At 41.9% G+C, this 27,644-nt stretch overlaps 1 protein-coding gene across 1 annotated transcript; it reads left to right on the top strand.

Moving 5' to 3' along the window:
• Window positions 1-430: 430 nt before the first annotated feature.
• Window positions 431-22,226, top strand: LOC141117608 (uncharacterized). Its single transcript, XM_073610542.1, has 7 exons — window positions 431-567; window positions 6,884-6,957; window positions 10,325-10,639; window positions 11,630-11,656; window positions 13,759-14,064; window positions 15,928-16,076; window positions 20,614-22,226. Exons 2-7 carry the CDS (start codon window positions 6,915-6,917, stop codon window positions 20,728-20,730), a joined length of 957 nt encoding a protein of 318 aa, XP_073466643.1. The 5' UTR covers window positions 431-567; window positions 6,884-6,914; the 3' UTR covers window positions 20,731-22,226.
• Window positions 22,227-27,644: the final 5,418 nt, after the last annotated feature.

Genomic DNA, 27,644 nt, shown 5'->3' with positions numbered 1-27,644 from the left:
ACCTAACAATTGGCCAAGGCAACTATCGCTTGGCAAATAAATTTAATAGCAGCCCTGCCTAAACATCAGGGTGCTACATTTGTAAGTGGACAAACTTACATAATCTGTAGGGGATCAAATATTTATTTCCTCCACTGTATGCTGTACTTTTTTAAATGCACATTTCTAGATTGTAAGCTCTAAGGAGCAGGGCCCTCTGATTCCTCCTGTATTTGTATTTTAACTGTACTGTCTGCCCTCATGTTCATGTCGTAAAGCCCTGTGCAAACTGTTGGTGCTATATAAATCCGAAATAATAATAATAATAAAGGCACTGCAATGGTATAAACTAGGTTTATTAAAATATGTTTTTTTTTTTTTTTGCATATGCCTGCGTACTGCATTTAAAAAAGAAAAACATTTGAGTGCATCTGCAGTTGGAAGTTTGGCTCTGATCCAGCTTTTGCACACGGAGAGTTTAGAGAACAAGTAATCAAGTGATTTCCTGCTATGGGTGTGTGAGAGATATACAAGAGACTGTTGTAAGGAAGTGAAACATTGCGAGATTCATCTGAACGTGTAACAGAGGTAAGAGTTTGTTGAATTTTCTGAGTAGCTCCCAACTGTCCCTAAATTCGAGGGACTGTCTCTGATTTGGAGCAATGTCCCTCTGTCCCTCATTCCCCCTCATTTGTCCCTCATTTTGGTCTGATCTATATAGTTATATATAAAATGTAATTTTTATCTTCCAAAAAGTGTTTCCCAGTGCTAAACATTTCATCCAAATTCTAAATTGCTGCATTTGTAAATTTTAAAGACAATATAAAGGAATAGTAGTGGTAAAAAAAGCACTTGTGAGTTTCATCATTTTTTTTTTTGGTTAATTCTCCTTTAGGGGTGTGGCAGTGGGGGGGGGGGGGGGGGGGCGTGTCCTATGCCTACATACATTTGCTAGAATGTGTCACTCATTTTCATCTCAAAATGTTGGGCGGTATGACTAATATCTAAACAAAAAGCTTTGCCGGGGAAACCCAAAGCTCTAACAGCAGTTGTAGAGTCTCCGAGACTATAGCTGTATCTTCTGTGTACTCGGGCCTAAATTGTTGAGATTGTTTTCCGTTAAAAGTGCATTTTAATTAATCACCATTTTCTTTTTGAAGACTTTATATATAATAAAGGGTTTTGAATTTTAAAACTACAATGCATCTGCAGTTGATTTGGCATCACGCCAGAAAAAACACTTTTCATAGGAGTCATCCGAAGAAGAGCTACAAGGTTGCAAATTTCTGCTCCAAGTCAAATCTAAATAGAATTCTAATGGAAGGATTAATATGCCAGTGAATGGCAAGGGAAGCCGGCCTTATGCCCATGCTTGTGCATTGACATGCGCATTCACACGCGTTGTAATGCGTGCCGCAGGACGGACATTGCAATGGGCCTGTGTTTTGCATAGTTACATGGTTGGTAAGGTGGAATAAAGACGCCAGTCAACCTGTGAGGATGTGTGCATGCATTTATGTCTCCACCACTTTCCATATCATTGTCTATTGAGTTCGCTAAGATGCCCATCTCAAAGTTCTTTGAAATTGTCCACACTTGCCATTGACACCACCACTTGTGGAAGGGAGATCCACATCCATATCGCTCTAACAGTAAAGAACCTCCTTATCTGTGCCTATCTGTGTCGCCTTATCTGTGCCTATCAGAGTCGCCTTATCTGTGCCTATCACATAGTTATATTGCCTTATCTGTGCCTATCACATAGTTATATTGCCTTATCTGTGCCTATCAGAGTCGCCTTATCTGTGCCTATCACATAGTTATATTGCCTTATCTGTGCCTATCACATAGTTATATTGCCTTATCTGTGCCTATCACATAGTTATATTGCCTTATCTGTGCCTATCACATAGTTATATTGCCTTATCTGTGCCTATCTGTGTCGCCTTATCTGTGCCTATCAGTGCAGCCCATCAGCGAATATCAATGAAGGAGAAAAATGACCCGTTTGCAAAATTTTACAACAAACTATGAAACATGTTTTTTTTTCAAAAATTTCTGTATTTTTTTTGTTTGTTTAGCAAAAAATAAAAACCAAGTGGTGATTAAATACAGCATGATAATAATAAAACTTATAATAATAATATAATAGACAATTGTTACACAAGGCATTTTGTAATTGAATGTTATTAAAAAATTATCTTTCCTTTTCAATCTGCAGCCGCTGTAATTCTCTATAAATTGCAATATGGCCACCTGGAGGTGTTCTGTACAGCAGGGGTCCCCCACTTTCTCATCAGAGTCCACCTTTCACTTTAGAGCCCCCCTTACATCAGACCTCCCATAACATCAGTGTCCCCTCTTCACATCAGAGTCCCCTCTTCACATCAGAGCTCCACCTTCACATCAGAGCTCCACCTTCACATCAGAGCCCCACCTTCACATCAGAGCTCCACTTTCTCATCAGAGTCCAACCTTCACATCAGAGTCCCACCTTCACATCAGAGTCCAACCTTCACATCAGAGTCCCACCTTTACATCAGAGCTCCACCTTTCCATCAGACCTCCCATAACATCAGAGTCCCCCCTTAACATCAGAGCCTCACCTTTACATCAGAGTCCCACCTTCACATCAGAGTCCCACCTTTACATCAGAGCCCCAATTTACATCAGAATCCCACCTTCACATCAGAATCCCACCTTCACATCAGAGTCCGACCTTCACATCAGAGTCCCACCTTTCACTTTAGATCCCCCTTTCACATCAGAGTCCCCCCTTCACATGAGAGTACCCCCTTCACATCAGAGCCCCCTTTCACGTTAGAGCTACTTTACACATTAGAGCCCCTCTTACTTCAGACCTCCCATTGCATAGGAGTCCACCTTTGACATCAGAGTCCACTCTTCACATCAGAGTCCCACCTTCCTTTACATCAGAGTACCCTCCTTCAAACCAGAGCCCCCCTTTTACTTTAGAGCCACCCTTACACATTAAAGCCCCCCCCCCCTTTTACATCAGAGCTCCCTATCCATCACGTCAGAGTCTACCTTTCACATTATAGTCCCCAAATTCACATCAGAGCCCATCTTCACATTGGAGTCCACCTTTCTCTTTAGAGCCCCCTTACACATTAAAACCTCCCTTATTCCAGACCTCCCATTACATCAGAGTCTACCTTTCACATTCAAGCCCCACCTTTGCATCAGAGTACACCCTTCACATCAGAGTCCACCCTTTACTTAATATCAGAGTTCTACCTTTACATCAGAGTCCCCCTTTCACTTTAGAGCTGCCCTTACACATTAAAGCCCCCCCCTTTTACATCAGAGCTCCCCATCATGTCAGAGTCTACCTTTCACATTGGAGTCCCCAATTCACATTAGAGCCCTTCTTCACATTGGAGTCCACCTTTCACTTTAGACCCCCCTTACACAATAAAGCCTCCCTTACTTCAAACCTCCCATTACATCAGAGTCTACCTTTCACCTCAGAGCCCCACACCTTCACATTAGAGTCCAGCCTTTACATTAGAGTCCACCCTTCACATCAGAGTCCACCCTTGTAGTGGCCCATGGGCTGTAGATTGGAGACCCCTGGTGTACACCATTGGTACTGGAGCCTGTAGGCACAAACATTTTGTTACCCTTATTGACACCCCTCTTCTAGGATCATTTTTGAATGTTTCAATATCATGTTTGAGAACATTTTGAAAAAGTGTCACTAAGTTTATTCTTCCTAGTGGTAGACCTGACCTTCGTTGTATGTACTTTCTATGTTTTATTTCTGTACTCTCTTGGGAGTGTTGTTGTTGCCAAGCAAGATTAGATATTTTGTAAAGACTAACCACCTGGTCTTTTACAGACCTTGTCTAACCGGTTGATCTTCAGGGTTGTTGACTCCTGAGTAATAATGAACAAATGCAAATAGACTCAGGGTGTTGCAAACGTTTCTGTTCCACTGTTGTCACATCAGAAAAGCTGCAAAGGGGCTGCAGGAGATCAGCAGCGCTGAGATGTAGGGGTTAAAAAAGTGAAATTTGTATATATATATATATATATATATATATATATATATATATTTTTTTTTTTTTTTTTTTTTTTTTTTAAATGGCAATTGTTTAGACACACCTCACAATTTTTTGAGACAAGAAAGAGGGACTCTGCTTAGCACAGCTCTTTGAGGATTGGCATATTTGGTATCTATCTACTCGACTCAACCTTATCTTACATAAAATTTGGGATAAAATGTTGTTGGGTGTATTTCTTCCTGAAAATATAGGTTTGATAAACAGTTATATAAATAGTGTAGAATATAGAAAATTGCAACTATCATCTTTTTATTCTACTGGGCCTCAGCTTTCAGGGAATGTATATTATTATGGGGGAGGGGTGGGTTAATTAGGTTTTATAGCCAAAATGCTAATTTTAACGTATGTGAAAAATGAAAAAAAATTGCTCCAGAGAAGAAGCGGTTAAAATGAGAGGAGCGTAGACATAAATGATTTACATTGGCTCAGAATGAGGGAAGTACGTAGCTGCCGGTAATTGTGGACTTTGGTTTCCTTCCTTATTTTGTTCATTGGGTCTAAAAGTCAGGAAAGTCAGCGACTTTATTGCAATAAATACAATCTCTTCTTTACTGATTGCATTCCCCTGTACTTGTTAAACTAGCAAGAGTTTCTCCTTATTTTGTGACCATCAAAGAGGACCTGTACTGCGGTAGCTATGTCCCAAAAAAGGCAGAGGGCAAAGGACTAGTCGCAAGTATGACTGCGCCCGGCCCCTTTCAGGATGCCAGATGCATGGATTCCTATGGCGGGGGTGGGAGAGGCTCTAATAGGCTTCAAAATAGGATAGGCTCGGGGGCGCAGAGAGTGTGCCCTGATCCCACCCAATTGGGTGATGACAGCAAATGAATTTTCTCTATTTTCACACAACCTGCCAATCAGGGAGACAGGTTGTCAGACCTGTTTCCCGATTGGCCAAAGCGCCAGGGCATCCTATTGGATGCCTGGCGCTTAGGAAGAGGGGGCACAGAGGAGACACGAGGACGGACCTCCCCACCTCCACGGCTACTCTGGTGGACTCAGGACTGGTGGTAAGTGCCGAACCACCTACGGGGGTAGGGGTGTTGTCAAAGAGCCGCGATTGGGGGGGGCGTCAGAACCACAAGCAGGGGGGTGTCAGAGCTGTGAGGGGGGGGTCAGTGGGCACAGTGGCTGCATATGATGGGCACAAGTGGCTGCATTTGATGGGCACAAGTGGCTGCATATGATGGGCACAACAAATGGGCACAAGTGGCTGCATTTGATGGGCACAAGTGGCTGCATATGATGGGCACAAGTGGCTGCATATGATGGGCACAAGTGGCTGCATGTGATGGGCACAAGTGGCTGCATATACTGGGCACAAGTGGCTGCATATACTGGGCACAAGTGGCTGCATTTTATGGGTATAAGTGGTTGCATTTGATGGACACAGTGGCTGTGTTTGATGGGCAAAATGGCTGCATATGATGGGTACAATGGCTGCATATGATGGGCACAAATGGCTGCATATGATGGGCACATGTGGCTGCATATGATGGGCACAGTGGCTGTGTTTGATGGGCACAAGTGGCTGCATACGATGGGCACAAGTGGCTGCATATACTGGGCACAAGTGGCTGCATATACTGGGCACAAGTGGCTGCATTTTATGGGCACAAGTGGTTGCATTTGATGGGCACAGTGGCTATGTTTGATGGGCACAATGGCTGCATATGATGGGCACAAATGGCTGCATATGATGGGCACACGTGGCTGCATATGATGGGCACAGTGGCTGTGTTTGATGGGCACAATGGCTGCATATGATGGGTACAAAAAAATTTGGAGCACCAGCCGCCACTGGTCCAGCATGTGGACCATCAGCAAAGAGCAAAAAAGTGTGTACCTTCTGCCTAATCCCCAGTCACTGTGGTGGACAGTGTGCTAGCCGACTTCAGACTAGTGCCCTCCAGTGGGGTTGGCATTGCCTTCAGCCTCCTGAACCTCCAGACCAAAGAATGTTCCAGTCATACCCTGAGGATTCCTGCGGCCATCTACATAAACTATCAGCTACAACCAGCCTCCTAGTGAGAGAAGCATTACACTCCTTTCCCAGGGAGCTGCTAGTAACTGCATTTGAATGATAATATTGCAGTTTGTTCTGCAAGTTAATATACCCATTCCCAAGGAATCAGCTATACTTTGTTGCCACCTAGTGATCAAGTGTGGAAACTACTGCTTCTGCATCCCAGTTACTGTGTTTGGTTCCATAGACTGTTCATTACTGATTGCATACTGTTTCATCTGTCTGTCTTGTCAACTCACCCTGCAATAATTCAGTAAACACCAAATTGCATATTGCTGTTTGGCTGATATTGTTCCATAACAGTGACATCATCAAATCTCACTCCAGATCTGGTGAGACCAAGAGTCAGAGGGAGCAGTGCCTTAGATGATCTCATACTGCAGATATACAGCTGTTCAGCTCAAGGTGCGGGAAGTGCATTGCTATTTTCCAGGAGGACCATGAAACAAAATTAATATTTTTCAGGGTGCTTTTAGTCACAAATAACTTTTCTAGATGTTCCTATAACATAGCATCTTTACTAAGTCCAGGTCTACTTTAAACCCCTTACTTCCTCCGACAGTCCTGTTCTCTTACCTTGTGAGGTATCACAATCTTCACAATACAATAATATGGGGTGTGATCTAGCAGCTTGGTATACCTGCAACAGCCCTGGAGGTAGAACATGACCTTATCATAAGTGTGAGGTCACAACAACAAATCCGCTCTACCAAAGAGGAAGGATGTACTATACGGCAGATACAGCAGGAAGTTTCTGTGCTTTTAACATTTTGTTTTTTTACTCTTTTAGCTCCATTAAGAAACCAATAACTGAAAGCAAGATGGATTCTATTGTATTATCAGTCATTTTACTGCTTACACATGGTAAGTTTATAGTAATATCCTCCAATGTGTTCTTGTAACTCAGGCAAAGAGGTGATGGATTGAACTACTTCTATGTGTAAAGGTATGGGCTGGGTGTATTATAATGAACCTGGAAGAAGGGAACTTCTACTGGTCATTATCCACCAACTAAATGGGATTTCCACTTTTTTTGTTTACTCATAGTGCCCCTCGGTACTCACAGTGCCCCTCAGGTCTCACAGTGCCCCTCATCTTACTCACAGTGCCCCTCATCTTACTCACAGTGCCCCTCAGGTCTCACAGTGCCCCTCATCTTACTCACAGTGCCCCTCAGTAATCATATTGCCCTAAGCTTACTCACAGTGCCCCACAGCTTACTCACAGTGCCCATCGGTACTCACAGTGCCCTTCGGTGCTCACAGTGCCCCTCAGCACTCACAGTGCCCCTCAGCTTTCTCACAGTGCCCCTCGGTACTCACAGTGCCCCTCAGCTTACTCACAGTGCCTGTCGGTACTCACAGTGCCCCTCGATACTCACAGTGCCTCTCAGATTACTCACAGTGCCGCTCGGTACTCACAGTGCCCCTCAGCTTACTCACAGTGCCTGTCGGTACTCACAGTGCCGCTCGGTACTCACAGTGCCCCTCAGCTTACTCACAGTGCCCTTCGGTACTCACAGTGCCCCTCAGCATTCACAGTGCCCTTCAGTACTCACAGTGCCCCTCAGCTTACTCACAATGCCCCTCGGTACACACAGTGCCCCCCCGGTACTCACAGTGCCCCTCAGCTTACTCACAGTGCCCTTTGGTACTCACAGTGCTCCTCAGCTTTTATCACAGTGCCTGTCAGTACTTACAGTGCCCCTGGGTTTACTCACATTACCCCTCAGTTACACGCAATGCCCCTCCGTACTCACAGCTTCCTTCAATACTTGCGGTGACCCATAATTCTACACTGCTTCTTGGTTACACACAGTGCCCCTCAGTTACTCACAGTGCCCTTCAGTACTCACAGGTGCCGCTTAGTTACTTACAGTGTCCCTCAGTTACACAATGCCGCTTGGTTACTTACAATGCCCCTCAGTACTCACAGTGCCCCTTGGTACTCACAGTACCAGCAGTTCTAAAAGTACCTGGCAGTACATTCTGTCAATCACCCTCAGCGAGTCTCCCAGTACTCCCAGTTTACACAGTACCTCTCTGCTCGCTCTTCTTCTCCCAGTGCCTAGTAGTCTTTCACAGTGTAAAAAAAGGGATGAAATACCGCGCTCTGAACAAAGTATCAAAAAACTTAAAACAAAGCAGCAACTAACATATGAAATACACACATATACCATTAGATGGAAAAACAATAGCTGCGCTAAACAGTAAAAATATTTAGTGATAAACCAATATGAATATACTTGAATGCGGGCAAAAATATGAAGTGAGCAGATATGATGTTTACAAATCTAATCAAAAGTCTAATCAAAGACATAAAAGTGAAAAAAAAATTGTAATAAAAATATATATATTGTGACAACAAAGTGATAAGGAGTGAAAATATGACTTAAATGAGAATTTGACATAAAAGTCCAGGGCAATCAGCTAAATGCTGGATATTATAACAAAATAGTGCAGTCTTCCATCACCATTAAGTGTAAATCACCATGAGAAATGCACGCTTACCAGAAGGCAAGCATAGAGAAGCTTGCAGCTATATACAGTCAGGTCCATAAATATTGGGACATCAACACAATTCTAATCTTTTTGGCTCTATACACCACCACAATAGATTTGAAATGAAACGAACAAGATGTTCTTTAACTGCAGACTTTCAGCTTTAATTTGAGGGTATTTACATCCAAATCAGGTGAACGGTGTAGGAATTACAACAGTTTGTATATGTGCCTCCCACTTTTTAAGGGACCAAAAGTAATGGAACAGATTAATAATCATCCATCAAACTTTCACTTTTTAAGAAGCAGTCACATCATCAATAAATACAAGAGAACCAGTTCCATTGGCAGCCATACATGCCCACGCCATGACACTACCACCACCATGCTTCACTGATGAGGTGGTATGCTTTGGATCATGACCAGTTCCTTTCCTTCTCCGAACTCTTCTCTTCCCATCACTCTGGTACAAGTTGATCTTGGTCTCATCTGTCCATAGGATGTTGTTCCAGAACTGTGAAGGCTTTTTTAGATGTTGTTTGGCAATCTCTAATCTGGCCTTCCTGTTTTAGAGGCTCACCAATGGTTTACATCTTGTGGTGAACCCTCTGTATTCACTCTGGTGAAGTCTTCTCTTGATTGTTGACTTTGACACACATACACCTACCTCCTGGAGAGTGTTCTTGATCTGGCCAACTGTTTTGAAGGGTGTTTTCTTCACCAGGGAAAGAATTCTTCGGTCATCCACCACAGTTGTTTTCTGTGGTCTTCCGGGTCTTTTGGTGTTGCTGAGCTCACCGGGGCGTTCTTTCTTTTTAAGGATGTTCCAAACAGTTGATTTGGCCACACCTAATGTTTTTGCTATCTCTCTGATGGGTTTGTTTTGTTTTTTCAGCCTAATGATGGCTTGCTTCACTGATACAGTAGTGACAGCTCTTTGGATCTCATATTGAGAGTTGACAGCAACAGATTCCAAATGCAAATAGCACACTTGAAATGAACTCTGGACCTTTTATCTGCTCCTTATAAATGGGATAATGAGGGAATAACACACACCTGGCCATGGAACAGCTGAGCAGCCAATTGTCCCATTACTTTTGGTCCCTTAAAAAGTGGGAGGCACATATACAAACTGTTGTAATTCCTACACCATTCACCTGATTTGGATGTAAATACCCTCAAATTAAAGATAAAAGTGTGCATTTAAAGCACATCTTGTTTGTTTCATTTCAAATCCATTGTGGTGGTGTATAGAGCCAAAAAGATTAGAATTGTGTCGATGTCCCAATATTTATGGACCTGGCTGTACCCAGCCAGGGCCTTGTCTTGGGGGATCAGAGGTATACAACACAGAGGACACCAATCCAGGACCGGCAAACCGCTCAAATATATGAGAGACCCTCAGGTAGCGTGTCACCAAGAAATATAAGCATTTCTTTTCAAAGTTCACCACACTACTCCAGCGATCCCGGCCCTCGGCATCCACACCGTCCCAGCTGCTCTGGCACCCCAGTGACCCCGTTCATGCCTTCCACCGCATTTCTCCATTCACTTCAGTGATCACTCCAACAATGGCCCCTATAATGATAACACCAACAATCACTCCACTCTGGTGATCACTCGTGGTGGCTCCTACGCTACATTCACTGACCTCTGGGGAAAATTTCCGTGCAAAGTGAAGAGCCTATTTACCTTCAGCCCCAGTAACACACATTTCTGTTTTTTGTCTAGGTGTCCCCTCTGAAAGTTTCGATAAAATAATTATAATTGGTCACAAGGAGGAAGAGGTCAGTCTATTGTTGCCTGAACACCTACTAAATCAAACAGAGTATATTTGGAAAAAAAAAGAAGATCATATTGCCACGAGTTTTGGAAACGGATCCCTAAACATTCCGCACTCCAGTTACAGAGATAGATTAAGCTGCGCTCATGGTGGATCACTGATTATAAAGGATCTGTGTTGGGAAGACGGAGATGAATATTCAGTGGATATAATGACAATTGATAACAGTAGTTCTTTAATACAGTATCGTGTCATTGTTCAAAGTGAGTTGTTAATGTTTTTTTTCTTTTTGGACCAACAACTCTGAACTGAAATGTTTGTTGATCTTGGCTGCATCTCTCTTTACTCCCAAGTGTTCATATGTATTAGTGGGGCTGCAATTTACATTAAAGAAGGGGTCTCCAAATGATGGTCCATGGGCCACATCTGGCTTACTCCAAAACCTGGCAGGGGCAAACCTTCAACATGCACAGATTGAGGATTCAGGTCAGCAGAGACTGCCAATGGTCTCCATTTCTCACCACTCAACCCCTGCCCCAGGACCATCAGCATCCTGGCAACCAATGGCATATTTGCTTCAGATTTCACAAGAGGATAGCACTTCCTTTGTCCAGACCTGCTGTACTTCTGGCTTCTGCTCTGTGAATGAAAGGGGTGCTGATGGAGACTCTGACGCAGGGGAGGGGATGCTGATGAGGACTCTGACAATTTCACTTTAAGATAGGAGATGAGAAATCTATCCTAGCCCTGTGAACCCCTTATAATGGGCACAGCATGTGTACAGATCCAGGAATTCAGCACAGGGCTGGTGGGAACCCCTCAAATGGGCACAGCAGGTATACAGACCCAGGACTCAGTGCAGGGAAGGTGGAAACCCCTTATATTGGGCACAGCAAGAGTACAGACCTGGAAACTTAGTACAGGGACAGTTGGAAACCCTCATAATGGACATAACAGGTATACAAACCTGGAAACTCAGTGCAGGGTTGGTGAGAACTCCTCATAATGGGCCCAGCAGGTGTACAGACCTAGGAACTCAGCACAGGGATGGTGGGAACATCTCCAAATGGACACAGTAGGCACAGAAGACAGAAGTGAATCCACTTACAGCAACTGATGGATTGGTGATCTATGTATGATTTTGGCATGTGGGACATGGTTACTGATATGAACTTTAATACAAATTTGACATCTGTTACTCTAAAATAACCTTGCTTAAAAATTTCTAAAAAGCTCTTTCTCTTCCTCCATAGTTCATAAGTACATCCGACATGATACAGGTATGTAGGAGTCTTATATTTTTACTTTTAATTATCCGATTCCTGTACAGTTTGATAATGAGCAAATATTATATAATCCACTCTATGGGGTTCCGTTGGGTGGAGTAGGAGGTACACAAGTGTCCGCTTTTCCACAGGGGCCCACTTAGCTCTCCATCTTCATTCTTTGTTCATGCCTTCCTTGCATTGTGTGCTACACCCAGTGTCCTATGACAGATCAAAGGGTCTTTTCATAAATATTTTCAGCTAAGATTCAAGCAGTTTTTATCATTGGAAAAATGTGTGAATCCTGGATGAAAGTTGTGTGAATCTAAAGTTAAAAAAATATGAATAGAACATTTGATCAGTCATGGGACAGTATGTTCAACTATACAGGAAGCAGAAAGAGCTCCAGCACCCAGCACTAAAAGAAGCCTGATGTCACTCTGTCAAGCGTCCAATCAGATACTGACAGAGGGAGGCAGGCGCAGGCAGATCTGTGTTGTGAGGCATCCTATTGGACTACTGACAAAAGTGTTTATTTACTCAAAGGTTACTAAGTAGTCATTGACTATTTTATGAGGTTCTTCTTTAAGTTAGGCTGAAAAGTATACCCATTGGATAACCATGCCCTTATAAGACCCTCCCACTGTTGGCCACAGCCACCACGTGTCCATGTGGCATATGGCACTTTATTACTGTCCTCTGGGTGGGGGGGGGGACCTGCACCAATTATCTGACACAAAAGCCATAATTACTGAAAATAATTTTGATGTCTGGGATGGGTTGTTAAAAAAATTATCCACCCTGGGTGCCAGACATGTTAGATAGGCCACTGGTATTTCCCCAATGGGGACACAAACAGCAATAAAAAGCTGACAGTTTCTAACATTCAGTACTCAAAACGAATTACATGATAAACCTATGAGAATAGATTTAGAGGTGCTGGACCTTCTGACCTGTTTTTAAGAGTGCAAGCATTGGGGCTGCCATTTTGGTCCTGGATACCCTACCTAGTAAATGATGGCCTTTGACCAAGCATGCATCCATGCTGAAAAATCTGAACTTCTGCCTACTTTTCCCAGGTCAATGACCGCTAGGTGGGAAGGTGCACACCTCGAAAACACAAGCTAACATTGGCAGCCCTATATTTCCATCCTGATGGGTCCTCTTTGAAGGACGTCATGATGAATATTTTAATTATTATTTATATAACACCAACATTTTTTGGAGCACTTTACAATATAAAGGTGGACAGTAGAATTACAATACAGTTCAATAAAGGAGGAATAAGAGGGCCCTGATCACGAAGCTTACAATTTAAAGGGAGGGGAAGTTGGTACAAAAGGTATTAGCTCCGGGGGATGATCTGATGGAGGTAGCCAAAGAACAGTTTTTAGTTGGAGGTGGGGTAGGCATCCCTGAATTAATGAGTTTTCAAGGATTGCCTAAAGTAGGACAGGTTAGGAAGTAACCAGACATCCTGGGAGAGGGAGTTCCAGAAGATGGGAGAGGTTCTGGAGAAGTCCTGGAGGTAAGCATGAGAGGAGGTAACAAGGGAGCTAGAAAGCAAGATGTCTTGGAAGGAACAGAGAGGACAATTTGGGCAATACCTCAAGATGATGTTGGTGGTGTAGCTGGGCGCGATGTTGTGGATGGTTTTGTACTTTATGGTTAGTATTGTAAATTTTTTATGTTGAGCTAGTGGAAGCTAGTGAAGCGATTGGCACTGAAGGGCAGCTGCCATGGATCAGTTAGTAAGGAGTATGAGTCTGGAAGCAGCATTTATAATAGACTGAAGTGGAGGTAATCTGTCTAGAGGTAGGACAGTGAGAAGGAAGTTGTAGTAGTCAATGTGAGAGATAACCAGGGAGTGATTTTGTGGTTTGTTGTTTTGTGGTGCCATTAGTTTAGGAGGGGCGAATTCTGGAAATGTTGCGAGGGGGTTAGGTTGGCAAAATTTAGCCAGTGATTGGATGTGGGATTTGGAGGAGAGGTCAGAGTCCACGATTACACCTAGCACCCTGGCATGTGTGGAGGGACCAATTATTGTGCTATTGATCTCAATGGTAATAAGCATATACTTGTATAAACTAATGTGTATTATGAATCTTCTTTTGAAGGCCCAACACTTGTAAATGCTACAGTTGGAGAAAACGTCATTCTCCCACTGGAAGATGGTATAATTGAAAAGAGTGAAATTGAAGAGATTGATTGGCTTACGGAGAGATGGGTTTACTTGGCTGCAACAACAGTTGATGGAAATGTTCGCATTCTAGAGAAAATGTATGAAGGAAGCTTGTCCAGCTCACCAAATGGCTCCTTAATATTCAGTGACGTAATGAAGAGAAATGAAGGAGTGTACAGAGCCTGCATACTTTCAAATAAAGGAAAAATAGTGGAGCGAATGTACCGGGTCAATATTTTTGGTGAGTTTCTTTTGATAAGTCTGTAGAGTACAGATGGGTGACATGAAGCTGTACATTAAGAAAGTAATTTTACTGGTCCAATACTTCAGCCTTCGATGTCACTTCCATGCCTCTCGTCTTCTCATTGGACAGTATATTGGCACCACTATCTCTGTCCAATGAACAGGGAGCTGACCCATGAAGTAGCAGTGCTAAAATGGAAAGTCGAATATCTGTCCAAAACTACAAACCGTTTGGTAAATAAAGTAAAAAATATACAGTCAATGTTTTCCTACTATGTACTTTGATGTTCACCTGTGGTTCCACCTTTTGAAGAATGGAGTGAACTACGTGACTTTAGTATAGTTTATGTATTTACTGAATATTATTAAAGCCTACGTTTGAGGTTTTTATTTATTTATTTATTTTTTAATTAGCACAATGACTCCCCCTCCCTGACACCCTAGTAGCTGTAATCTTCCAGTGTTACAAGGGTAAATATCATCAAGAGTGCCAATGAAGCCCCCCCCCCCCTTCCCTCCTTCCTTCCTTCCTTCCCTTCTTCATTTATTGAAGCTGTACTATAGCTTTCATTAATGAATGATGGATGATGGATGAATGAAAGATCCACCTCTTCCATTCACAGAGCACTTGTCATTTATGGAGACTATAGTACAGAATATAGTACTGGAGGAGGGGGCAGAAAAGGCAGACATAGTCGTCACTCTTGACGAGTGCCTATAACAGGTCAAGCTCTCCTATTAACCACTGCGGCACCAGAAGATTACGCCTGCTGGGGTAATGGGGGGTAGATCAGAGAACTTTGGATTTCAACTAGGACAGCCGGCACCAGCACAAGGGACACTTCTCAATAAATATAAGTAAATACCCTTGTGCTGATTTTTTTTTTTTTACCTAAACATAGGCTTTATTAGCTCTCTAAAAGCTTTGCTCTGTAAAACTAGACCATTCTTTTAAAGGTGTTGGATGAACTATAATTGGCCGATCTCTCCAGTCATTCTACAACTGGCTAGGCAAAGATGCAGTTTAGAGTTTATCATTACAATAAAACCATATAAATGCAACAGTTACACCAATACTTAAGAAGGCAAATGCCAAAAAACATTGACATGTATTAAAAATATTAAAAATGTTGATGTTTAGTGGCTTATTCTGGAAAAAGTTTTCCATCTCCACCACTGGCCAAAGCCAAAAACGTTGATTGAAAATGAATTTTAAATTTTTTTAAACACCAATACTTAAGAAGGCGAATGCCAAAAAACATTGACATGTATTAAAAATTTTAAAAAGTTGATCTTTAGTGGTTTATTCTGAAAAAGGTCTCCATTTCCACCCATGGCAAATGCCAAAAACACTGATTCAAAATGAATTTTAAAAATATTAAAAATTATGATGTTTAGTGGTTTATTCCGAAAACGTTCTCCATCTCCACCCCTCCGCAAATGCCGAAAAATTCGCTTAAAATATTTAAAATGTTGATATTTAGTGGTTTATTCCTTAAAAGCTTTCCATTTCCATCATTGGCAAATGCCAGAAAAAAACATAAATTAAAAAAAATTGTTTTAAAAAGATATTTAGTGATTTATTTCGAAAAAGTTCTCCATCTCCACCCTTTGCAAATGCCAAAAAAACATTGATTTAAAATTAATAAAAATTGATTTCAAGCTTTGCAGGGAATACCATAGGTATGGTAGATGCATACTTACATTGGTCCAAGCTGGATTCATGTAATTATGTAAAAATATCCATATCTTCTGTATTAAATTAAACTGCAGTTTCTTAGAGGTGTAATAAATATGTATATGTATATTATGTGTTTTGTCAAAAATATTAATTTGAGGATACACTGTATTTATGTAACAGAACCACATTTGGAAACTTCTGTTGAGAGGAGAATATCAACTGAGTCTGCTTCAGATAGTGAAAATGAAATATTTATTTTTACCGGTATTGGCATCCCCACATTCCTTATTATAATCGGCTGTTTTATCTATCTATGTAAAAGTAACAAGGTAAGTTAAACCAGAAACCCATTCCCTTTACTTATTTCATATGGTAAGATTTATCAATATATTGCAGAATCTATTCTTACAAGTTTTTTTTTTTTTACAAGTTTTTTAGTATCTACCTTCAACAGCTCAAACCGTAATAATAAAATATAGATCAGCCTAAATCTTTTTTACCCCACTAGAACACATGAAATAATTTTCAGGTCTTGGGGAACCCCTACCAAAACCAAAACATTGGTGGCCAGTGTGAAGAATGTCCTACTTACAGTGGTGGTCAGAAGGCCACCTGCAAACAGCTAAAAAGGTCATTGGTGTCATGCAGCTGGCTCTGCCAAGTGGTGCTGGCCCCATATTTATGTAGAGGTCATCAAATGAGCAGTCATTCAGTCACAGTTCAAGGAACCCCTAGAGTTCCATGGAATCCTGGTTGAGAAAGGCTGATCTAGACTTACAAAGCTTATCTTATGATGAAACCATGTATACCCAGAGTCCTCCCTTTGGTGAAAACTGCATTAGAAGACACAGAGATATAGGCAGGCAAATTTTAAATTTCAAAAGGCATGACCATGTTTAGCCCTGGACCTTCCATGCCCAGGCCAACCCCATTGGTCTTTTTTTTTTTTCAATAGATTTTATTGAAAGAAATTGCATTACGGGATATGATAAAATCGATAAGGCATTTTCTTATTTCACTAGGCATATACAATGTTGACTAGGCGCTGTTTACATCGGTGGATTGTAAAACAGGAGTGATAATAAACAACATCATATAAGAAAAAACTTCTGAGCAGCAGATAACTGGATGGATCCTCTGTGGAGGGTTCCTAAACTACAGGGTGGTAAGAGAGAAGGAGGAGGGGGGGGGGGGCGTACACCAACTACACTTTAGAATGGCACTAGGACTAAAGTCAGGAGCTGAGTGCTCTTGATTGGGATTTGGATGCCGGTGAGGAAGGAGAATAATAGGGCTAGATGACATTGAGGACTGTGTGTCCTACTAGGAGAGAGTCAATTGCTGGTGGCATCCTCCACAAGCAGTGTTGGAAGAACCTCATAGTATGAGAAGAAATTTTCAAAGTTATCGAGTTCCTCTTGAGATAGTGTAAATTTCATGAAAGCTTGCCATCTGGAGTAGAAATGTTTGCTAGAGACTTTGTGTTTGAGGTCGGTGTTCAGTTTGTCCTTGTGTAGTAACTGTAGGAGCTCCCGTTTGACCTGCGAGATCTTTGGACAGTAGGGGGAAGTCCAAACTTTTAAAATGGATACAGATCAGGATCCAGTCTTTGTGTAGGGGTTATCGTTGGAGGACCACATTAGAAGTTGTTTGTCCCAATACCCAAAGATGAGGAGTAGGGGGTCTTTTGTTAATTTCAGCAGGGTTATCCAATATATGAAGGACGTGACTTGATGCCAGAAGGTGGAGATGTATGTGCAGGACCAGAAACGATGGGTCAAGGAAGGTCTTGCCTGATGGCATAAAGGGCAGGTGGTGTTATTCTGGTTGTTTTTTAAGGCATAGTTAAGAATTTTCAGTTGGGTTTCTCCCATTGGTCTGTTAATGTAGTAAGGACATTGTCCATTGAGGAGATAAGATTGAGAGGGATACATTGCAAATAATGGCTCAGGCGTACTGAGAATGGAGGAGGGAATCCTTTGACTGATCAGACTCTCCCCATTCACATATTTTGTTACAAGCACTGTAATTGGTAAAAACTTTTCTCTATGGAGGAGAGGATAGGAGGGAGTGTGTCCCCATGGAATCATCCTTGGTGCAGCTAAGCTCAGATACCTTAACCCCCACAGCACCAGAAATTCAGCAGCAGGAAGAGGACAGGGCAGCCCTGCAGGGAGGTTCAGCAGCAGGGAGAGGACAGGCAGCCCTGCAGTGAAATTCAGCAGTAAGAAGAGGACAAGTCAGTCCTGCAGTGAAATTAAGCAGTGGGAAGAGGACAGGACAGGGCAGTCCCGCAGTGAAATTCTGCAGCAGGAAGAGGACAGGACAGCCCTGCAGGGAAGTTTATTAGCAGGAAAAGGACAGGGCAGTCCTGCTGTGAAATTCAGCAGCAGGAAGAGGACAGGACAGCTCTGCAGGGACGTTCAGCAGCATTAAGAGAACAGGGCATTCCTGCAGTGAAATTAAGCAGCAGGAAGAGGACAGGACAGCCCTGCAGGAAAGCTCATTAGCAAGAAGAGGACAAGGCAGTCCTGCGGTGAAATTAAGCAGCAGGAAGATGACAGGACAGCCCTGCAAGGAAGTTCTTAAGCAGGAAGAGGACAGGCCAGCCCTGTAGGGAAGTTTATCAGCAGGAAGAAGACAGGGCAGCTCTTCAGGAAAGTTCATCAGCAGGGAGAGGACAGGGCAGCCCTGCAGTGAAATTCAGCAGTAGGGAGAGGACAGGGCAGCCCTGCAGGGAAGTTCAGAAGCAGGGAGAGGACAGGCAGCCCTGCAGTGAAATTCAGCAGTAGGAAGAGGACAGGACAGTCCTGCAGTGAAATTAAGCAACGGGAAGGGACAGGGCAGTCCTGCAGGGAAGTTTATTAGCAGGAAGAGGACAGGCAATTCCTGCGGTGAAATTCAGCAGCAGGAAGACAACAGGACAGCTCTGCAAGGAAGTTCATCAGCAGGAAGAGGACAGGCCAGCCCTGTAGGGAAGTTTATCAGCAGGAAGAGGACACGGCAGCTCTTCAGGAAAGTTCATCAGCAGGGAGAGGGCAGGGAAGCCCTGCAGTGAAATTCAGCAGCAGGAAGAAGACAAGGCAGACTTTTAGTGAAGTTCAGCAGCAGGAAGAGGACAGGGCATGCCTATAGTGAAGATCTCTACAGAATTCAGCAGCCTGTACAATGTGGGACATACTTCATTACAGGAAAGCATTGTAATTAAAGTTGTAGAGCAAAAAACTATTTTTTTTGTTAACTTTCAGCTTCAACTGCCCAAGGCTCTTGTTAAACATTTGAGAACTTAATGAAATGAGTACACATTTCTGCAGAATACAGGTTTTCTAGTGTCAGAACCCTGGAATAGACCCCTTGCTTTTTTTTATCTCTTCTACAAAGTCAAATTAATTGCACTTTCAAAAATTAAATTGCTGATCTGCGATCACTCGCACACCAGTAATGAATCCAGTGTTTGTAACTTTTATGACTTTAAAACATCGAACATAGACTCCCTTACAAGAAATGGGTGGAGTGGGTCAGGACAGCAAGGCAGAGCGTATTAGAAATGTTGTCCAAAGGTTTAACTCTTCTACATTGTACTCAAGATGGAATTTGGGACATGCAATACTTAACTTCTCGAGTTGGGTGATGTACTGTGTGATATTGTATAGAACTTTTTGCATTTTTTACATCTTGGACATCTTTGGCCCTAATAATAAGACAAACTGTCCCTCTCATATTATTAAGAGGAATGGTTATTAGCACTTTATTCAAGTTATGTGTGACTCAGTCAAGCCTACCGTGACTCACATCCACTTGATCATACATGACCATGTTTTTACATCTGCCAACTATAATTTGGAATGCATCAAAAAAGGTGTCAGAAAAAAGGATAGTATTTTTTAATTATAAAAAATATATTTTATTAATAACAATAAAAACATTATTATAAAAATCTCTTGGTGCATATCAAATTCATTTCATATACATATACAGACACTACCGCTCTACATGTTTCACTTCGAGTGAGCTTCTTCTACTATAAGAAATAGTGAAGAAGACAACAACAGAATAGGAATTAATTACTTGAGAGTTTTTTTTGTAAATTACAATTGATTACAAATTGTCAAAATATAGGTGTACAAACCTACACTTGTTTTTATATTAAATGTTATCAAAAAGGAATTTTTACAATCAAGGAATATTGTTGAAGCATAAATGGACCTACCGAGTATGAAAGATTATAAATAGGACGCCAAGGCGTTCAATTTCTGAATATTCCCAGCAGAATATTGGCGTCCTATTTGCAATCTTTCATACTCAGTAGGTCCATCTATGCTTCAACAATATTCCTTGATTGTAAAAATTCCTTTTTGATAATATTTAATATAAAAACAAGTGTAGGTTTGTACACCTATATTTTGACAATTTGTAATTAATTGTAATTTACAAAAAAAACTCTCTTCTGCAAAGTCAAATTAATTGCACTTTCAAAAATTAAATTGCTGATCTGCGATCACTCGCACACCAGTAATGAATCCAGTGTTTGTAACTTTTATGACTTTAGAACATCGAACTCTGTCATGAGGGAGGGGTTTCTTGCATTATAAGCCTCATGGCTTATAAAAGTCTCCATAAGAAAATTGCCAAAACAACCAATCAATATCTAAATGTCATAATTCCAGTACTGTAGGAAGAATGATAGGGTGAATCCTGTTGTTGTTGGTAACAAGTTCAATCTTTCAGTTATTTTTATACCCAATATTGCATATTGCATTAAATAATAACTCCACTGTTACCTCATCACCATGTGCCTTCTATACTTTTCTTTATGATAACCAGAAAAGTTTAAGATATTTATAATGTTCTATTCTTCTGTTTTAGGGTAAAATTGAAACTATGTTGGATCCAAAAGAATACAATAAAACCAGGACGAACCATGACACATCTCATTTAGAATGTCAGACTCAGTTATCAAACTGTAGGCTGCTTTCTGTGTGACTTTTCCAACATCTTCACCTATCCCCCCGATGGTGCCCTTACTTTGACGTAGTGGGGGGCTTCTGTGGTCAAAGGAACCAGAGAGCTTTACCAGCGATAGCAGGGCTATCTGTAGGGTCACCCATGCTGGACAGGTCTCTGGTGATGATCCAGACAAAAAAGGGTACCCTTCAGGTAGGCTTTGATATCTGGTTAAACATCAACATCTAGACTTTTTCAGCTCCTGTCGTCTCCATCTTAAAAAATATTCTACCTAACGATCTTCTCTTTGCTCAATTATCAAAGTACTCGACCAGGCTGGTACCACTTCAGTTCAGCCTGGACTTATCTGCCTCTTGTTTTTATCTCTTCAAAATGCTAGTTCCTTACGCTAGGTTCAATCTTTGAACACCTAGCTACAAAGCTCTCTACAGCCAGATCTTTCCATATATTTCCTTGGAAGTTTCCACATATCTCTCATATATGGTGCACATTTGTTCCTCAACTTTCATTACCAACCTCATGTCTGTCTAGATTATAAGTTTTACATACCTTGGTTGAAGGCCAAGCTGACAAGAGGGCTTCCCTTGCGCTCTGGTCCGAGCAGCCTTGAATATGGTGACAGAGGTACAAGGCTCAAAGGAAACATTGGTGCCGGTAGCTTGGTAGCAGGTGACTGCCAGGGACAGATGTAGTCAGGGTTAGCCGGGGTCATACACAATGAGGCAGAAGTGTAGTCAGGTAGCAGGCTGAGGTGAGTACCAGGGAAGCAGGCAGAACGAGGTCCAGTAGCATGCCAAGGTCTGCACCAGGGAGTAGTCAGAGGCAAACCAAGGTCAGTGTTCCAAATTCACAGAGCAAGGTCAGGAACTAGCCGGGTCAGCAACGGGAGATCAGTCAACAAAAGCAGGAACAAAGAACATAGGTCAAGGGGAAGCTGAAGAGCATCCAGCAATTAGCACACTCCAGGGTCTTCTTTAAATAGATTGCGCCAATGCGAGCAGACAAGTGCCGAGATGCGCCAACATGTCAATGCACGCTGGATACTAGCCCAAGCTCATCTATGTGCTGTAGCATTAGCATTAGCTGTGCAAGTACTGTGCAGTAAGCACACATAATAGGAGTCCTCTCTCCTTTTGTTCCTTGCTATTCCTATATTTTGCTAAACAACTGTGTATCATTAGAGCATGCATGTATAGTATTACCTGTGCTACCTTCTTTTCCTATCTCTATCACTTTCTACATTGATTGCACTATATGAATCAGCTATAACAATATCAATACTAGCAAAATTGAATCACTGATCATCTTGGCCCCCTCCGTAAAGGGTCCAAGCATTCATAATGATATATAGAATGGGGCATTCAAAGAAGATCAGCGTAAGAAAACAGCATGATAGCTGCTGGTTCAGCCATATTATCCTACTGATATTCACTTAACTCTTCTTGTGGAACCTGGATAAAGCTCCAACATAAAATGAGCCATATGCAATGCAATTATCCGGGGGGGGGGGGGGGGACAGACATTCCCAAGTGACCCTGAAGGTTACTCAACAAGAAGCACCATTTCTGCAACAACATGCCAACAACCAGATGCTCCAAATTGTACTTATGACTATTATGTGGAGTAGGAGCCCACACTAAGGCTGGTATCTAAACTGGCCTTAGTGGTGACCACCAATAGATAATGTCCCTGGCAAAATTGATAAATTTAGGGTGTGTTTACTCCTAAGCCTATGGAAAATTACTGATCTAGTCAATTGTATCAAGCATAGGTCTTTAACTTCAACTGTAGACCCTGTGGAGCCGCACCTATGTGGATTTACCAGATTGAAAACATTGAAGCTCTGAGTGGTGCTCTTATTATTGTATTGGTTAACTATGGCCATGTTAGATGGCGTAGGGAAGTTTACATTTTTGGCAGGTTTAATTTCTGTGTGCGACTCCACTGAGAAGATTTTCTCTTACTTGCTGTTCCTGTGACTCCCTTACAAGAAATGGGTGGAGTGGGTCAGGACAGCAAGGCAGAGTGTATTAGAAATGTTGTCCAAAGGTTTAACTCTTCTACATTGTACTCAAGATGGAATTTGGGACGTGCAATACTTAACTTCTCGAGTTGGGTGATGTACTGTATGATATTGTATAGAACTTTTTGCATTTTTTACATCTTGGACATCTTTGGCCCTAATAATAAGACAAACTGTCCCTCTCATATTATTAAGAGGAATGGTTATTAGCACTTTATTCAAGTTATGTGTGACTCAGTCAAGCCTACCGTGACTCACATCCACTTGATCATACATGACCATGTTTTTACATCTGCCAACTATAATTTGGAATGCATCAAAAAAGGAAAACTGCGGGACTTTAAAGGTGTCAGAAAAAAGGATAGTATTTTTTAATTATAAAAAATATATTTTATTAATAACAATAAAAACATTATTATAAAAATCCCTTGGTGCATATCAAATTCATTTCATATACATATACAGACACTACCGCTCTACATGTTTCGCTTCGAGTGAGCTTCTTCTACTATAAGAAATAGTGAAGAAGACAACAACAGAATAGGAATTAATTACTTGAGAGTTTTTTTTGTAAATTACAATTGATTACAAATTGTCAAAATATAGGTGTACAAACCTACACTTGTTTTTATATTAAATGTTATCAAAAAGGAATTTTTACAATCAAGGAATATTGTTGAAGCATAAATGGACCTACCGAGTATGAAAGATTATAAATAGGACGCCAAGGCGTTCAATTTCTGAATATTCCCAGCAGAATATTGGCGTCCTATTTGCAATCTTTCATACTCGGTAGGTCCATCTATGCTTCAACAATATTCCTTGATTGTAAAAATTCCTTTTTGATAATATTTAATATAAAAACAAGTGTAGGTTTGTACACCTATATTTTGACAATTTGTAATCAATTGTAATTTACAAAAAAAAGCTCTTAAGTAATGAATCCCTATTCTGTTGTCTTTTTCACTATTTCTTATAGTAATCATTTCACACAGCACTCTAGATTCTCCTGAAGAAGCTCATTCGAAGCGAAACATGTAGAGTGATAGTGTCTGTATATGTATATGAAATTAATTTGATATACAACAAGGGATTTTTTATGATAATGTTTTTATTGTTATTAATAAAACATATTTTTTATAATTAAAAAATGCTATCCTTTTTTCTGACACCTTTAAAGTCCCGCAGTTTTCCTTTTTTCATGTATTCTTCATAAAAATTGGGATGTGGTGTCCACTCTGATCTCGCAGCCCAAACTCTCTTTATATAATTTGGAATAATCCATTTATATACATCTGATTACACCCCAGATAATGTTATGCCAAATACTTTTAGAATTGAACTCTGAGTCTAGTCTTGAGGAGAAACAAATATACCTGGGTCATTTATTATTTGCTCTTCGTGGTACATTTGAAATTGAGGGGATTTGCTTTTATAAAGCTCCTAACTCAATTTATTTTGCACAAAAAGGGGTGAAGATTGGTCTTTGCCACTTGATACAAAAATACAGAATTAGAAGCAATTGATTGTGTGCCCTCTTTGCTTTATAACAGGGGTTTTCAAAATCTCTAAACAAATGGCCAGTTTACTGTCCTTCAGACTTTAGGGGGGGCCAGACTGTGACCTTTGGAAATTGAAGAAGGTCCTGACGTCAGTGGGAATAAACAATGTCCCATCTTTGGTGTCATGGGAGGAATTGGGCCTCATTGTTGGTGTCATTGGGAGGAATTGTGCCCCATCATTGGTATCATTGGGCCCCATTGTTGGTGTCATTGGGAGGAATTCTGACCATCGTTGGTGTCATTGAGAGGAGGTCTGCCACTTCATTGGTGTCAGTGGGGGGGCAGATAAAAGCAAGCAAAGGGCCTGGGGGCATTGCTTTGCAATATTATAATTCTGTATGATCCAAATACCTTTGGAAACCCTGAAAGGATAATTTTCACAATATGCTTACCTGTTCATGAATGTCTGGGCACATCCCTCTGACAACTGTATAAAAGATAACTGTGATACAGCATTTCTACACTACATAAAAGTTTATGACTTGCATAAGGGTTTCTTTTAAAGTGTGATTTTTTTTGGCCACTAGTAGAAGAATAGGTTTTTACAATAATAATTAATTAATTTTACAATAATAATTTTTTTATTATTTATTGCAATATGTGTTTTTTTTTTTTTTTCAATCAGCCCTGTTGGGGGGCTTTGGTGAGATATCAGGGGTCTTAACAGACCCCTGATATCTCCATCCTGGAGACAGAGAAAGAGACCGAGGATAGAGATTCCCCAGTCCCTTTCTCTGCAGCCTCAGCTGCACTGAGAATGAATGGTGAGAAGACAGCGGCTCCTCTCCATTCATAAACTGAGACATCGTAATCACAGGAGGTTACAATGTTTCAGTTATGTGAATGGACAGAGTCAGCGGACTCTGTCCATTCACAAACGAAGGAGGAGGACATGGAGAGAGATAGCACAACAGAGAGGGACAGCAGAACGGAGGGGGACAGCGGAACGGAGGGGGCATGGAGGATGCGGTGACAGTCAGCAATGACCGCGTGTGGGGGAGTTACAAGCACCGATCTCCGCTGTATGTCACTAAAGCAGCTGAAAGCCGCGGGGGGAGAAGCTTGTAACTCCCCCACGTCATGATCACTGCTGACTCTGAAGATATCATGGGAATCAAGGTATATATAAGCCTGTCAGACAGGATAACCAATCATGGTCTGAAGAAGAAGCTATTGCTTCGAAAGGCATTACCACCCCTTGTATCTTTGAAACGCCTGTCATCTGTTTCCTGTGACTGATTCTGCTACTGTGTGAGTTTTTAATTTGCTTTTGCCATTAAATCTGTGATGCTGCACTTGGTCTGGCACCCCTCTGTTCCTTTACATCCTGGAAGCACCCTCTGATTTAGGTAAGAAGACAGGGTTGGTATTGGGATTGGATATTGTATTATTATTGTAAGATAATATTTTTTAACTTGCTTGTAAATTGCTTTTTCAGTTATTATTTTGGCATCCAATAAAGATATTTATTTTATACAATCCCTGTGTGTTACACTTAGTGGGTGTTTAATGATCTAATGTTGATATTTTCATTTTAGTTTGGGAAACCCTGACAAGCCACTTTTATAAACAGGGAAAAGGATCATTCCAGGTGCCGCACGTCCAACAAAATCCATAGGTAGTGATGGTAAGAGTAGCCTCAGCCCTGAGTCCATCCAAGCCAGGCCACGCTGAGGCTCTGATGAAGAGGGTACTCCCTTGTAACATGTAAGTCGTTTGTGATACCTTCTGGTTTCTCCTAATACCCGGTCCAGGTTGCAGGTGTCTAGAAGCCACAGTTCCAAAATTCTTGGAGCAATGTTAAGCCTTATTTTTAACGTTTGTGACTGTCACGAGGGCCACGTACCTGAGGTGAGTCGGAAGTAGTGGGGAGGCCGCCCTTGCACCTCGGGTCCTTGAAGCCTCTGGAGATGGAGACAGGGATTTGGTGGACACCAAGTGGCACAGGTACAAGGGATGCAGAGCACCGTGCAAACCTTAGTCCGAGATCCGAGCTGAGGTCAAGTCCAGTTTGGCAACGAGGTATAAAAGGGTTAATCAGAAGAATGGTCGAGATCCAAGCCAGGGTCGGTTCCAATCTGGCAGCTGAGTACAAAAAGGGGCAAAGAAGTAGAATGGTCAAGGTACAAATCCAAGGTCAATGGTAAGCAGCAATCAAGAGTAGTCAAACAGGTTTCCAGGTCACAACAAGTTCAGACAGATCACACACTAGCACAGGAATAAGGGGGGACTGAAGATAATCCAGCAATTTGGCAGTGTCTGAGCTGGGATTATAAAGGGAAGTTTGAGTTCACTCCCTGTGCGCCCCTGGGCATTTTCCCGCCTTTTTCCATCAGGTTGAGGTCACTTCCTGTGCGCCTCCTGGGCATTTTCCTGCATTTTTCCATCAGGTTGAGGTCACATCCTGTGCGCCTCCTCGGCATTTTCCTGCCTTTTTCCATCAGATCTTCTGCGCAGGTGCGGGTTGGCGCACTGAGGCGCCTTTGGCAGTTGGCATGGATTTCCTCTTGCGGCAACGCGCCATTGGTGCACGCGTAGTAAGCCCTGGACTCTTACAATGACTCTTGTTTTTATTATTTAAATAAAATGTATCTTTGGTAATGCGCAAGGTCGGCGCACCCTCCCTGTTTTTCTATATGTTTTAGCTCTAAGGACACCCATTGTTCTGAGGAGGGCAGCAAGACCTTTGACTTTCCATATTTTATCCAAAGGATTGGCTACACCACTTACATATGGACTTAGCTCCTGAGCGCAGGAGATTGTTTTGTGTTGAAGAGTAGCCTCTGCCCAGACTCCATCCAGGCCACGAGCCGATGTGTTTTACCCCGTCCACAGGGCTTGGTCATGGAGGTCGACCTCCATGACTAAGCAAAGTGGGTGGGGTGAAATGCATCGGAGAGGCGTGGCCTGGCTTGGATGGAGTCAGGGCTGAGGCTACTCTTACCATCGCCACCTATGGATTTTGTTGGATGTGCGGCACCTGGAATGATCCTTTTTTCTCTGTTTGCATACATTGAGCTGAGACAAGCTCCTTCCTAGCCTGCACTCCAAAGCAGCTGTTCACCGCACCTGGACTGACAGGAGCCTGGAGCGGCACAGTGTTTCTTTTTTGTCTGGGCTTGAAGCAACGCAAAAAGTATGTCCAAGTACATCCATACCTTTTAGTACCTGCCCAGTACATGAAGGAAGCACAATGTATCTGTGCAGGAGTAGCATTGGCACCCTAGGACATGAAGTATTCCAGGTGTACAGACACCTACGCTTTTGTCGTGGAAAAAAACAACTGTACACTTGCGCTATTAAGCGCCCTTTCAGCCTATTGGTATAATGCATCTTTAAACAACCCG

Source organism: Aquarana catesbeiana, linkage group LG13, assembly GCF_042186555.1.
Source record: "Aquarana catesbeiana isolate 2022-GZ linkage group LG13, ASM4218655v1, whole genome shotgun sequence".
Classification (NCBI taxonomy): domain Eukaryota; kingdom Metazoa; phylum Chordata; class Amphibia; order Anura; family Ranidae; genus Aquarana; species Aquarana catesbeiana.
The sequence above is the reverse complement of the archived record's forward strand: the minus strand, read 5'-3'. Positions and strand labels throughout refer to the sequence as shown.

Bases quoted from the DNA above. Each gene is read 5' to 3' on its own strand.
- LOC141117608 (XM_073610542.1), top strand. From the start codon at position 6,915: ATGGATTCTATTGTATTATCAGTCATTTTACTGCTTACACATG. The intron at 6,958-10,324 runs GTAAGTTTATAG...TTTTTTGTCTAG, and splicing joins CATTTTACTGCTTACACATG to GTGTCCCCTCTGAAAGTTTC. The intron at 14,065-15,927 runs GTGAGTTTCTTT...TTTATGTAACAG, and splicing joins GTACCGGGTCAATATTTTTG to AACCACATTTGGAAACTTCT.